At 45.0% G+C, this 13,850-nt stretch overlaps 1 protein-coding gene across 2 annotated transcripts in view; it reads right to left on the reverse strand.

Annotated features, from left to right (window-relative positions):
• The window catches only part of SYT17 (synaptotagmin 17), an 86,295-nt gene that overhangs the window by 35,711 nt on the left and 36,734 nt on the right, over window positions 1-13,850 (reverse strand). For both annotated transcript variants that reach the window (XM_032603798.1, XM_032603797.1), the window contains exons 6-7: window positions 3,377-3,497; window positions 1,374-1,529 (exon numbers count right to left, since the gene is read on the reverse strand). In XM_032603798.1, coding sequence (XP_032459689.1) covers window positions 1,374-1,529; window positions 3,377-3,497 — 277 coding nt within the window. The remainder of the gene's footprint in view (window positions 1-1,373; window positions 1,530-3,376; window positions 3,498-13,850) is intronic.

A 13,850-nucleotide genomic window follows, 5' to 3' on the forward strand; every position in this document is an offset into this window, starting at 1 on the left:
GCTGGACCTAGCGAGTTGCTCACACCCTGTATCATCCCCTCCCTTTGAATGTGAGCTGGACCTAGCGAGTTGCTTCTAATGAGTGGAATATGGCAAAAGTGATAGGACGTCACTTCCAAGACTGAGTTACAAAAAGACTCGAGCTTCCGTCTTGCTTACCCTCTCTTACTCCCTCACTTGCCCACTCTAATGGAAGCCATCTGCCATGTTGTGCACGGCCCTATGAAGCAGCCCATGTGGGCAAGGTCACTGGCTAACACCCAGGAAGGAACTGAGGTCCCAAGCCAACATTTTGCAAGGAACGATTCCTGCCAACAACTATGTGAGAGGTCTTGAAAACAGATCCCCACCCTACCTCCAGTCGAGCCTTCAGAGGAGACTGCAGCCCTCGCCAATACCTTAATTGCAGCCTTGCCAGAGAACCTCAGCCAGAAGCACCCAGCAAATCTATGACTGGATTCTTGACCTACAGGAACTATGAGATAATAAGGGTTGATTATTTTAAGCCACTAAAGTTTGGGGTGAGAACTAATACACTCTGGAAACAGTAGATTAAATTACACGCTGGAAACAATAGATTCAGCCAGAGTGTGGCACCTGAAGCCTCTACTTAAATACCATGTCCTCTGGGAAGCCTTTCAAGATCCTCCTCTCGGAGTTAGGTGATCCTATTTTCTCATGTTTCCCTATCAGACCATAAGCCGCTTGAATCATCATATTGTCAAAGCTAACACAGCACTGACTGTTATCTCAAAGACACAATTTACCTAATCTTCACGACAAACCTATGAAGCAAGTACTATTATTGCTCACGTTTTATAGATGGAAGAAACTGAGGCTCAGAGAGGCTAAGTCAGCGGTCCCCAACCTTTTTGGCACCAGGGACCGGTTTCGTGGAAGACAATTTTTCCACAGACGGAGGTTGGGGGTGGAACGGTTGTTCAGGCGATAATACGAGCGATGGGGGCGATGGTTCAGGCAGTAATGCGAGCAATGGGGAACAGCAGATGAAGCTTTGCTCGCTTCCCCACTGCTCACCTCCACCTGTGCAGCCTGGTTCCTAACAGGCCGCAGACCAGTACCAGTCCACAAACTTGGGGTTGGAAGCCCCTGGGCTAAGTAACTCGCCCAAGACTTTAGTAATTATGTGGACGTGCCAGGAAATTTGGCTCCAAAATTTACATTTGTAACAATTATACTTTGTGGTTCTATGAATCTTTTCCAAGTCCACAAATGGTGAGTTCAAACCCAGGTAGCTGAATACCAGATGCAAAGTTCTTAAACATCACCCTCTCTAGATCACCTTCTATCCCTAGGACAATACGCTGAATATGTCTCACCTGCAGTTCATCAATGTCTGGAACACTACCTACCTGTAAACACTAGGCTAGCATTTTCCAGTTCTTCTTGGGGAACTTTGAAGCTGAAGGATTCATTGTAGAAAGGATCAATTGTGCCTCTTAAGAAGGATGTCTTCTTTGTTTTCACAAGCTTGAGTCCATGTACCAGCTGGATTTTCACAAAGGGATCTGAGAATTGGATGCAGAATCATAGCGTTGGAGATCAGGAAACCCAATCCATCCATCCATCCATCTATCCATCCATCCACCCATCCACCTATCCATCCAACTTCCCATCCATTTGACAGCCCAACCACTGACCCATCCTTTCATTTCTCATCAGTCCATCCATTCCAGGTTTCCACTCCTCCTTTCATTCATCCATTTTCCCATCTATCCAGGTTTCCACTCTTCCTTTCATTCATCCATTTTCCCATCTATCCACCTATTATATATTCTTCCTTTTTCCCATCCAGCTGCTTTTCTGCTCACCCCTTTCTCTCTTACTCTAGCCATCCAAAATTTATTGAGCTCCTCCTGTGTGTCAGGCATTGTGTTCATTTTACAGATGAAGAAACTGAGGGCTCAAGACAGGAAATGATTTGCTTAAGATCAGGCTAGTGGAAGAAGAGCTAGACCCAGAGCCTGTTCTAGTTTTCTGCCCTTAGAGACCCATTAACATGTCAGTGAGCCCATAGCCCGTACAGGGAAAAACAGAATTATAACTGTCATTCTCAGATCACTTTATGGTTTACAAAGAGATTCATGTACATTATCTAATCTTGTATTTGTTTAAACAACCCAGTGAGATGAATACTGTTATTATCTCAATTTTTCAGATGCAGAAATTGAGGCTTATAGAGGTTATAAGTATATATACTTATATAACTTATATATGGGGAAGTATATATAACTTCCCCAAGCCCACATTATTTCTAAGCAGTAGAACTAGGCTTTGGTTCCAGGCAGTTTGACTCCGGAGCCTTTAATCATTTTATCATACTGACTCTCCCACTGTGGTGATTCTGAAACTCTCCAGCCTTAATACCATTCCCTCTACTGGTCCCTTCAAAACCTGTTTTCATAATGTGTGTTTTTTTTTTTTTTTTTTTTTTTCGGTACACGGGCTTCTCACTGTTGTGGCCTCTCCTGCTGCGGAGCACAGGCTCCGGACGCGCAGGCTCAGCGGCCATGGCTCACGGGCCCAGCCGCTCCGTGGCATGTGGGATCTTCCCAGACCGGGGAAAGAACCCGTGTCCCCTGCATCGTCAGGCGGACTCTCAACCACTGCGCCACCAGGGAAGCCCTATAATGTGGTTTTTGAGAATACAAGTTGTCTTCTAAATTCAGCTGTCACTTTATAGCAAAAGTAATTTATTTTAGCTATGGCACTTAGAGAAGACTGTACTTCCACTACTGAGCAACCAATGGCTGCTTTCATGATAATATCCTTTGCTGTCATGGGAAAGCTACATACAAATGGAATGTAATCTGTTCTATTTCATTAAAAGTCACGCTTGAATTGGTGTGTTATAGGCACTTTAAATACAACAGTCTTTTCAGAGCTGGGATTTATAAAGACTTATGCTACTCTTGAAAAGAGCTGGGAAAGGAACCTCAGGGTGTGTCCACTGCTCTCACAGATTAGAATGCAAGGTCAGTGCACGCTACCGCCACCTGGAGCATGGTGTCTCCATTACATGCATAGCATCTGGAAAGGCAAGTTAACTTCTTTGGGGCTGCATGTGTACAAAGAGGATCTAGATTTCAGTAGTTATCACACCTGGTCTCGGTCAAACCCCTGCTTCAAATGGAGTAACTGGAATGGTATCACTTACCTGCCTCATCCTAAGAAACAACCGATCGTTTATTCTTCCTCTTGAACTAACATCCTAGATATGGATGTTATTTCACCCTCAAAGGGTCGCGTTAATTAATAGTATCCAGGATGCAGAAAAAGAAAATCAGGTCCCTGATTTTCAAACAAACATAGATGGCTTGTTAAAGAAATGGGGGAAGGAGAGCCCACACAGTACCTGAACCTTGGCTCACATCTGTCTGAAGAAGTTGCTTGGCTCGAATGACATCAACGTTCAGTCTCCCAGCACTCGGGAGATAATTCAGTGACAGAAGCAGCTCCCCCAGTTCTACCTCATTCTGTGGAGGAAGGATATGGTCAGGAAGGTGCATTTTTTTTTTTTGTATTCTTTTTGTACCTATCATGCAGGAAACTGATTCTAGCAGCTCACAAATGGACTTCTGTGGGTGGATCAGCTAACAGTAAGTGCCTCTTTCTTTGACTTCTTTTAGCCTCTGTCCCCACGTATTTTCTTCCATCTATTTCAGAAAGTTTGTTCTGCTCTTAGAATGTTTCAGAGCAGCCACAATATAGTAAGAACAAAAGCATCAATAATGAGAATAAATAAATGCTACATGTCGAGCTCTGTGCTAAGTACTTAACATGTAATTATTAGTTCAATCTTCATAACGAGTCTGTGAGATGTGAGTGTTACATTTAATAAGAGAGGAAACTGAGGCTCAGAGGAAACAGAGGCTCAGAAACATGTCCAAGGCTACACACAGCTAGAAAGTGGTAGTGCTGGCACCTGGAGCCAGGGAGGCTGATTCCAGATTCTCTGACCATTGTGCTATTCTGCCTCCCTGCAGGGTAACAGGGAGGAAGACCACCCTGCAGGGAAACCATCCAGGTGAGAAATCTGTTCTCAACCTGCAGGCTGAGTCCACAATAGAGCCCATGCTTCTTGCCTCACGAAGGCAAGCTCAGACTGTGACATCCCTTGTTAAAGAGTACCCATTCCTCTGCTGTCAACACTACCACACTCATGGGAAATTCACATACGCACCCAGTGTATGACTCCACACTTCCAAAAGTACCTAGAAACAAGAGGCCCCCACCTCTCTATCCCTTTAAACATTTTTTTAACTGTAGAAAATTTCAACCGTATACAAATTAAACACGCCAGTTCAATGAATCTCCATATACCCATCACCCAATTTTACCAATTATCAACATTTTGCTGAAGGATGTTTCATCTTGTCTTAGTCCATACAGGCTGCTATAATAACAAAATACCACAGACAGGGTAGCTTATAAACAACAGAAATTTATTTTTCACAGCTCTGGAGGCTGGGACATCAGGGTGCCTACATGGTCGGGTGAGGGCCCTCTTCAGGGTTGCGGACTTCTCACTGTACCCTCAGCAGAGGGCTGGGAAGCTCTCTGGAGTTTTAGTAAGGGCACTAATCCCATTCAAGGGGGGCTCCACCTTCATGACCTAATCACCCTCCCGAAGGCTCCACCTTCTAACACCATCATACTGGGTGTCAGGATTCCAACATGCAAATTTGTAGGTGGTGGGGAGGGGAACACAAACATTCAGATCATAGCACATCTATACCCTGACTTGTGAAAATTTTTAGCTGAATATTTTAAACCAAGTCCCAGACATGACGTCATTTTACCTATATCTCTTTCAGAGTGCATTTCTAACTGATAAGGACATTAAAACAAATCTTTTTAGTATGGGAAATTTCCAATCATATTCAAAAGAAGGCAGAAGAGTATAAGGAACCTCCTCATAGCCACCATCACTCAGCTTCAACAATTATCATCACATGGCCATTCTTGATTCATCTATCCCCTCGTTCAACTCCCTGTATTATTCTGAAGTAATTCCCAAACATCACATTATTTCATCTGCAATATTTTAGCATGTATCTCTAAAAGATCAGATTGATCTATCTGCCTATCCATCTATCCATCCATTCTTCATCCACCAACCCACTCACACACCCATAATCTCTATCCCTTTTGGTGTCAGTCATTTGAGCAAATTAATGCCAAGTGGCAGCTCTAGAACAATGCTCCGTAGATACTCAATAAAGATTTGTTGACTAGATGAAGAGCCAAACGAAAAGATTTCTGAACCGAGCGACTTAGTCCCCAAACAAGAAACAACTTTGTAAATTAACTCAGAGGTTGCAGACTGGCAGCCTGTAGATGCGTTTTGTTTGGTTCACATCATGTTTAAACAGATAATTCCTCGCTAATAATTATAAAATTTAAGAATCAAGATTTTTCACACTAAAAAAAGTCTGGATTTCTTGTTTTTCTTGAAAAACAGGAAGGTCTGGCAAGGCTGGGCCCACATTCCCACCTGGCAACATCTGGCCACAATGCAGTGCCCTCTAGATGGGACCTGCCTCTTCACGTCACTGGGTCCCCACCTGTCCTCCTTCACCCTTTAGGTTCCTGCTGTCCAGCTCTGGGCACATAAGCTTGCAGATTTTTCAAGAAAGAAACGGCCAACTCAGTGTCCTGAGTAATCAAAGAAGTTCAGAGCCCTTTACGCATTTGCTAGGGGTTTCATTCTTGCTCTTGAAGGCCTGGAAGATGCCGCATCTTCAGAGCATGACCCTGAAGACATATTTGTCCTCAGGCAAAGAATGCTGTGAATTATGCTGGTGCCCAGGCCATGGAGAAGCCATTCATGTCCTGTGGACTTTTTGTTCCTCCCAGGTTTATAAGTCAGAGTGATGCCTTCCCTGCTTCTAAAACAAACCAGCATCTCCTTTGATGATGTAGCTGTAAAGACAGTGATCAGGACTTGTAATTCAGTCAGCTGAGCTGCATAAACAGGGCAAAAAATGGATGCAACCAATCCAGTCGTCGAGGGTAGTTTGTTTAGGGATGGGCTCAACTGAGGAACAATTTAGGATGGCAAGAAATTAGCCCACGTACACAGACCAGTGGTTCTCAACTGGGGACATTTGCCAATGTCTGGAGACATTCTGGTTGTTACAGCTGGGGTCAGGGATGCTCCTGGAACCCTTCCCTTTGTAGGATACCCAAATCTAGTGTAAGTCCTGGACCCCAAAGAATGATCCAGCCCCAAATGGCAACAGTGCTGAGGTTGAGAAACCCTGGATAGACAAGAGAAAGGGGGGTAGATGTCTCTTTTGTGATAACAAGAAAAGAGTAAATATTCTTTAACCCAATAGTTCCATTCCCAGCAACTTACCCCACAGATATCCTCAGACGTGTGTGTCGGGATGTGTACACACAGGATAATGAGGACAATATCATGGCTTCCATAGACTGCTTGTGGGCCTACTATGTGCCTGGACTAGGAATGGGATACGGTCCCTGCCTTTGTAGAACATACACTCTGGCGGTGAAGACAGACAGGAAACAGACTAAAAAAGTCATGAATGAGGTGATTTCAGATAATGTTGAGTACCAGGAAGAAAACTCCTGCAGGGTACGGGAGGTGAGGGGCCTTTCTCGGGATATGGAAATATTCTGTATCTTGATTGTGGTAGTGGTTACACAGGTGCATTTGCCCCCAAATCAATAAACTATATATTTAAAATGTATGTATTTACTGTATGTAAATTATGCTTCGATAAAGTTGATTAAAAGGAAAGATCTAAAGTAAGCAAGTAGCGCAGAACATTAGCCCTTGTCAAGTCTGGGAGATGGGCACATGGGTGTTTGTTTTATGTTAGAAATATTTCATTTAAAAACACAAAATAGGGCTTCCCTGGTGGCGCAGTGGTTGAGAGTCCACCTGCCGATGCAGGGGACGCGGGTTCGTGCCCCGGTCCGGGAAGATCCCACCGCGGAGCGGCTGGGCCCGTGAGCTATGGCCGCTGAGCCTGCGCGTCTGGAGCCTGTGCTCCGCAACGAGAGAGGCCACAACAGTGAGAGGCCCACGTACCACAAATAAAAAAATAAAAACAGAAAATAAATATTAAAAAAGAAAGCAAGAAAAGTCAGGCAAGAGAGTGGTGACTGATGGGGCACACGTGGGGACCCCTATGTGAGCCAGGGTGGTCGGAGGGCGAGGCCTCTCTGTGAGGTGAGCTTGGAGGCGGGGGACACGCCAGGCAGAGAGAACAGCAAGTGAAAAGAGGGAGAAACCAAGCCGGTGTGTTCAAGAACAGAGGAAAGGCCAGTGTGGCTGGAGGGTGAGAAGAGGTGGATTCTGGAAGCGTCCCCAGAGCCAGAGAAAGCTGCCCAGCGGCTGACCGGGTGGGAGCCTGCACACTGCGAGTTGCCAGTTCAAGAGATGGATGGAGAGAGAGGGGCCTGAGGCCAGCTCCTGAGCCCTCAGCACCTAAGAGGCCCTCAAGCCCTCTCTAAGTGGAGAGTGCTCTCTGGAGTGGAGAGAGCTGGAGAGCTGCTCTTTCCCTCCCCTGAGGCCATTGACTGAACCCTCAACGAGGCAGCTTCCTGGTGTCATCACCTTTCTAAGAAGGCTGTTTGCCATCTAAGAGCTTCTTTTAGTCTTCCTTCCCTTAGTAGGACACAAGCTCCCTGTGCCCTCCCGGTGTTCCGCCCCCAACACAAGAATATCAAGGTTTTCATGTTCTATTTTTCCAGGGAAGCCGTTCCATTGATCGAGCCACTCTTTCTGTCTAGGGAGTGATCAGTTTGCAAGACAGCTGTCTGGAATTTGGGGAACAGTTGGTAGAAATAGAAAAGAAGGCTAATTGAGCAATATCGAAGGGCTGATTCATTTAACAAACATTTATTCAAGTTACTGGGGCCTGGGCCTGGAAACTTATGAACATGGTTAATTACAGCAAACCTTTATGGAGAAATCACCCTAGGCCAGGCACTGACCCCGGCAAGTTAAGGCTCAATCTCATTTCTTCCCCTCAATAGCCCTAGAAATTTCCATTTTACAGACGAAGGGATTCCAGCTCAGAGAAGCCAAGTGACTCAAAAAATCATAAAGTAGGACAAGATGCAAGCTCGGCCCCTGCATTAACTCTCACACCATGTTGCTGCCAATTAAAGCATAATCCCAGCCATCAACAAGTCAGTCTGTTGGGGAAGACTAGGGAAGGTCTAAAAAAATAAAAATTCCAGGGGCCTCATGCTCACTAGGATGGTTATTAAAAAACCAAACAGAAAATAACAAGTGTTGGCACAGATGTGGAGAAATTGGAAACCTGTACATTGCCGGTGGGCATGTAAAATGGTACAGCTGCTCTGCTGTAAACTCTAAACAGTCTGGCCATTCCATGAAAGGCTAAACGTACAGATACCATATGATCCAGCAATTTCACTCCTAGGTATATACTCAAGAGAACAGAAATATGTGCACATGAATTAAGGTGGAAACAGCCCAAATGTCCATCAGTGGATGAATGGATGAACAAAATGTGGTCCAGCCATACAATGGAATATTATTCAGTCATAAAAAGGAATGAAGTACTGATACAGGCTACAATGTTGTGTAGATGAACCTCAAAAACATGACGCTAGGTGAAAGAAGCCAGACACAAAACCACATCTTGTGTAATTCCATTCACGAGATATGCAGAATCGGTAAATCCACAGAGACAAAAAGCAGATTAGTGGTTGCCAGGATCTGGGAGGAGGGGGAAATGGGGAGTGACTGCTTAGTGGGTACAGCGTCTCCTTTGGAGTGATAGAAATGTCCTGGAAGTAGAGAGAGGTGATGGTCACACAACGTTGAGAATGTACTAAATGCCACTGAATTGTACACTTTCAAATGGTTAAATTGATGTTATGTGAATTTCATTCAATTAAAAAAATGTTACAGGTCCTAACTGTTAATGAGCCATATGAACCAGACCTAGTGCAAGACTGAAGCACAACCCACTCCTGGGAGGGGCGTGATTAGGGAAGGCTTCACTCGGGATGCATTTGCGTTCATCCCTAACAGGTAGATAGGATGTGTTAACTAAGCTGATCATGGTAGTCACTTCAAAATGTACACATCTATATATGTCATCACACTGTACCCCTTAAACTTACACAATGTTCTGTATCAATTATATCTCAATAAAGCTAGAAAAAAGAAAGATAAGTAGGATTTTGTCCAGCAAATATTGCAGGGAGGCACACTCCACACAGATGAAACAGAATGAGGGAACCCTCCACTGCAGCCCTGGCACCTTTGCCGCTCTGATCCTGAAGCTTCTTGATTTCAAAACATAAAGTCCCGCGTAACTTGCTACTAATAATAAAGTAGCCAAAGAGGGTTAATAATTTGGATTTCTAAAATAAATTAGTGAGGACTCTCCTTACAAATAAAGTCTCTAGACATTGCCAAAGGTCCCCTCAGTGTAAAAGCGCCCAGTTGAGAACCACTTGTCTACCAGGATCTAAATAATCTGACCCCTGCTTATGTCTCAGACCTCATCCAGCTGCCACCTCTGCCTTCTATCCCTTGAAAACAGAAGACCGCTCCTACCCCAAGGCTTGCTGTTCCCTTAGCCTGGGAATCTCAACTCAAATGTCACCTCTTCTAGGCTTTCCATGACCACCCAGTGGAGAAGAGCTCCTTGCCTCCATCACTTTCTATCACATCACCTTGTTTTATTTCTTTCACGGCACTTGTCCTTGTCGGATGTTTTCCTGTTCTCCATAAAGGCAAAGACAGTGTCCGTCTCTCCACTACTATACTCCGAGCATGTGGAAGAACTACAATCCAGGGGCCACGAGAACAAGCTATGCGGCCCCAACGTGGAGGCTTCCTGCACCACATCCTGGTCCGAGAGGGGTCATCAGCACAGTGTCTGTCGCCTGTCCTACCCAACCTCCAGAGAATTGAAGCTGAGGTGGGAGAAGGACCTGGGTGACTGGTGATACTTCTACCTTTTCCCGTTTCAAGACAACGTCACAAATAGGTCTCGTTTCCTTTTTAAGGGCCTGATAAGCTTCATTTGGTTGAATCACGTGGAGTGGGCTTGGGAGAACTGAAACAGACCGTCCGTAAGTTACTCAGATGAATCCAGAACCACCCTGCCAGCCCCCCAGCAGCTGGCTTGTGCAAATACTGCTCCACTCTCCACCCAGAGAAAACTTCAGTCTCTCTGCAGCCTCTGAACACAGCTAAGTTCTAATCAATAAAAAGGAAATCAAAGAAAACCATTTGGGACAAAAGACACGTTCTGGGGAAAATAACAGCCCAGCTCTCCTCCTGACATACTTCCTTTGAAGTGCTTCTAATGGCACCCTGGCTCCTGCTCCCCTAGCAGAGGGGGTTTCGGATGTGTGCACGTACTCTGAACGATGCCAAACATAGCTGCTGTGCGCCCACCGTCTTTGTCCCCGTGGGTCAGGAGAAACCTTTTGTCTCTTAATTTACTGCACAAACAACCTTAAAATAGGAACGGATTTTTTTAAAAAGCGAAATCCAACCACAATCGCATCATGTTACACATTTCATCAAATGCTTTCTTTTCTCCACTGCCCCGCTTTCAGACTCTTTTCCAGTCCTTGTCAATAATCAAAACAATATTTGCATAGCTGCACTGACAGCACAGGTGAATTCCGAAATACCACCCCCGACCATTTTAAAACTTAAATAAACAGACACACACATTTTCCAAGTTATTACCCAGACATCACAAGTATCATTCGTAATGTCTACTTAGAATATTCCATTAGGCTGAAATACTGCAATTTATTTTAACCATTTTCCTATTGCTAGGTACTTACGTTATTTTTAATGGTCTAAAATAGGGCACTTTGGCACTTTTCTTCTCTTAGATTACGTCCCTCTAATAAAACCCAGGGGTGAGATCACTGGGTCAAAGAATATATTAAAACATATCAAAAATATCCAGATATTTTTCTGTCATTCAGTAATGAACTGCCAGACTGTTTGTTAAAAGGGCTGAACTAGGGCTTCCCTGGTGGCGCAGTGGTTGGGAGTCCGCCTGCCGATGCAGGGTACACGGGTTCGTGCCCCGGTCCGGGAAGATCCCACATGCCGTGGAGCGGCTGGGCCCCGTGAGCCATGGCCGCTGAGCCTGCGCGTCTGGAGCCTGTGCTCCGCAGCGGAAGAGGCCACAACAGTGAGAAGCCCGCCTACCGCAAAAAAAAAAAAAAAAAAAAAGGGCTGAACTAACCTCACAGCCATCAGGAGAGGGAGAGGACAGGAGTATCACCACAACATCACCAGCACTGGGTATTAACATTTTGACAAATGGGGGTGGGATCAGTGTGGTTGCATTTCTTTGATTGAATATCTAGCCATATATCAATTTAATTACATTTACTCTTTTACGTGGAAACACTGACTTTCTGTGTGAGTCCAATGCCCCTCCTCGATATATGCCCATGCTGTGGTCAACAATACACACTTCGCACTGGATTGTATGTGTCTGTTACTGTCAGGCTTTCTAATTATTCCTGTCCACTGGATATCTTACTGTGGATTTAGTTTGTATTTCCCTGACTGCTAAAACGACTGAGTATCAGCTATTCATTTTCTTCTCTTCTATGAAAACCCTGTTCATTTCTTTTGGTCTTTTTTTTTTAAAAAAAAAAAGAAAACTAGGTGTCTCTCTTTATTTATTTAGTTAGTTATTTGGTTGTACCGGGTCTCTCAGTTGCGGCAGGTGGGCTCCTTAGTTGTGGCATGCGGATTCTCAGTTGTGGCATGCATGTGGAATCTAGTTTCTTGAGCAGGGATCGAATCTGGGCCCCCTGCATTGGAAGCATGGTGTCTTAACTACTGGGCCACCAGGGAAGTCCCTTCTGGCCCATTTTTCTATTGGGCATCTACTGATTTATAAGAAGGCCTTTAAATATTATGGCTATGAAATTACTCACCAGTTATATGTTATGGGTTAAACTGTGCCCTTCCCCAAATTCGTACGTTTAAGTCCCATTCCTGAGTGCCTGAGAATGTGACATTATTTGAAAATAGGGTTGTTGCAGATGTAATTAGTTAAGATGAGGTCATAGTGGAGTAGGGCGGGCCTTTAATCCAATTAGAGGGAGAAATTTGGACACTGACATACACACAAGGAGAACGCCATGTGAAGACTGGAGTCAGGCTGCCACAAGCCAAGGAACTACCAGAAGCCAGCAGAGAGGCCTGGAATAGACCCTTCCTAGAACCTTCAGAGGAAGCATGGCCCTGTCAAGATGTGGATCTCCAGAACTGCGCAACAGTAAATCGCTGTTGTTTATGCCAGTTTGTGGAATTTTGTTACAAGAGCCCTAACAAACTAATACATGTGTATAGTTTTCCCAGTCTGTGGCTTCTTTTTACATTTTTTTTACCATGTTTTCTGATGAACAGAAGTTTATAGTTTTTTTTTTTTTTTTGCAGTACGCGGGCCTCTCACTGTTGTGGCCTCTCCCGTTGCGGAGCACAGGCTCCGGACGCGCAGGCTCAGCGGCCATGGCTCACGGGCCCAGCCGCTCCGCGGCATGTGGGATCTTCCCGGACGGGGTCATGAACCCGTGTCCCCTGCATCGGCAGGCGGCCTCTCAACCACTGCGCCACCAGGGAAGCCCAGTTTATAGTTTTAAAGTGGTAGAATGCATTTATCTTTTTCCTCTATGGTTCATACTTTATGACATTTTCCAGAAATGCTTTGCTATTCTTAGGTCACAAAGATATTCTCCTTTTTTCCCTTCTAAAACTTAAAGTTTGGCTTTTCAAAAAGTCCTTGGACCACCTGGACTTGGTTTTGGTGTATGATGTGAGGTAAGGCTCTGTTTTCATTTCTGAGGTAGTGACCCTCTTTTCTCCTATCTTTCTGACCATGAGGCTGTCAAGGGTAGTGATTTTATGTTACCTCTGTCCATCTTCCCAGGTATAGAACAGACCCTGGGTGAATGTTGGCCAAGAGAAACGTTTGTTTATATCCTGTGTATGAAGCTAAACCTTCCAGGGAAGATGGGAGAGAGGCTCAATCTTCTCATGTCTGAGAGTTTATGTCTAATGCTCACTGGCTGTCCAAATTAGATCAACCTACTTCAGATCCACTCAAGCATCTCGAAAGAGTGAGATACTGACTCTATTCTAAATTGGGCCCCCAGTGAGCATCTTGTAGCAAAGACAGCTGTTCTAGCAGAGATGCCGCCATAATATGCAACACTATCAACCCAAACCTGAATGGCAGACATGAAGCCCCGCCTCCAGCTACCCAGTGTCCATAATGAAGGACCAACAGTGGACAGTTAGGGAGAGTTCCCCTTTAGTAGAAGCAGCAGCAGCAGCAGCTTCCAGGATGGGCCAGGGCACTTGCAGGGAAGTGGCTGGGAGAAGCTCTGCCAGCCAAGGGAGGGCTTTTGAGTCAGCGGGGTCCAGCCCCAGACCTTTCTTTCGTCTGCTCATCCCACTTCTGCACAGAAAGCCCCCCTCTGCTTCTCTGTGTCTTAGTCACCTACTTAGACCACCCCTTACCCAATCATCCAGTCCCCAGATATTTATAGAGTGTCTACCACATGTCAGGCACAGGGCTAGCATACCGTAGGTGCTCAATAATTATCTGTTGACTGGGCAGTCATGCTAGACACAAAGGACACAACAGTAAGCAAGACGGTCAAGGTCGCTGTAATGCAGTTCCTGATAGTAAACATTATTTAATGAATTACTATGCAGAGCTAATTAATAATGAGATGATTTAATTAGCACTGTGGTGTGTGCTATGAAGAATAACAGGGTGCTGTGGCAACCGACTTTTCTAAGACTCCCCTGCAGACGT

The sequence above is a fragment of the Phocoena sinus genome, chromosome 15, assembly GCF_008692025.1.
Source record: "Phocoena sinus isolate mPhoSin1 chromosome 15, mPhoSin1.pri, whole genome shotgun sequence".
Taxonomy (NCBI): Eukaryota; Metazoa; Chordata; class Mammalia; order Artiodactyla; family Phocoenidae; genus Phocoena; species Phocoena sinus.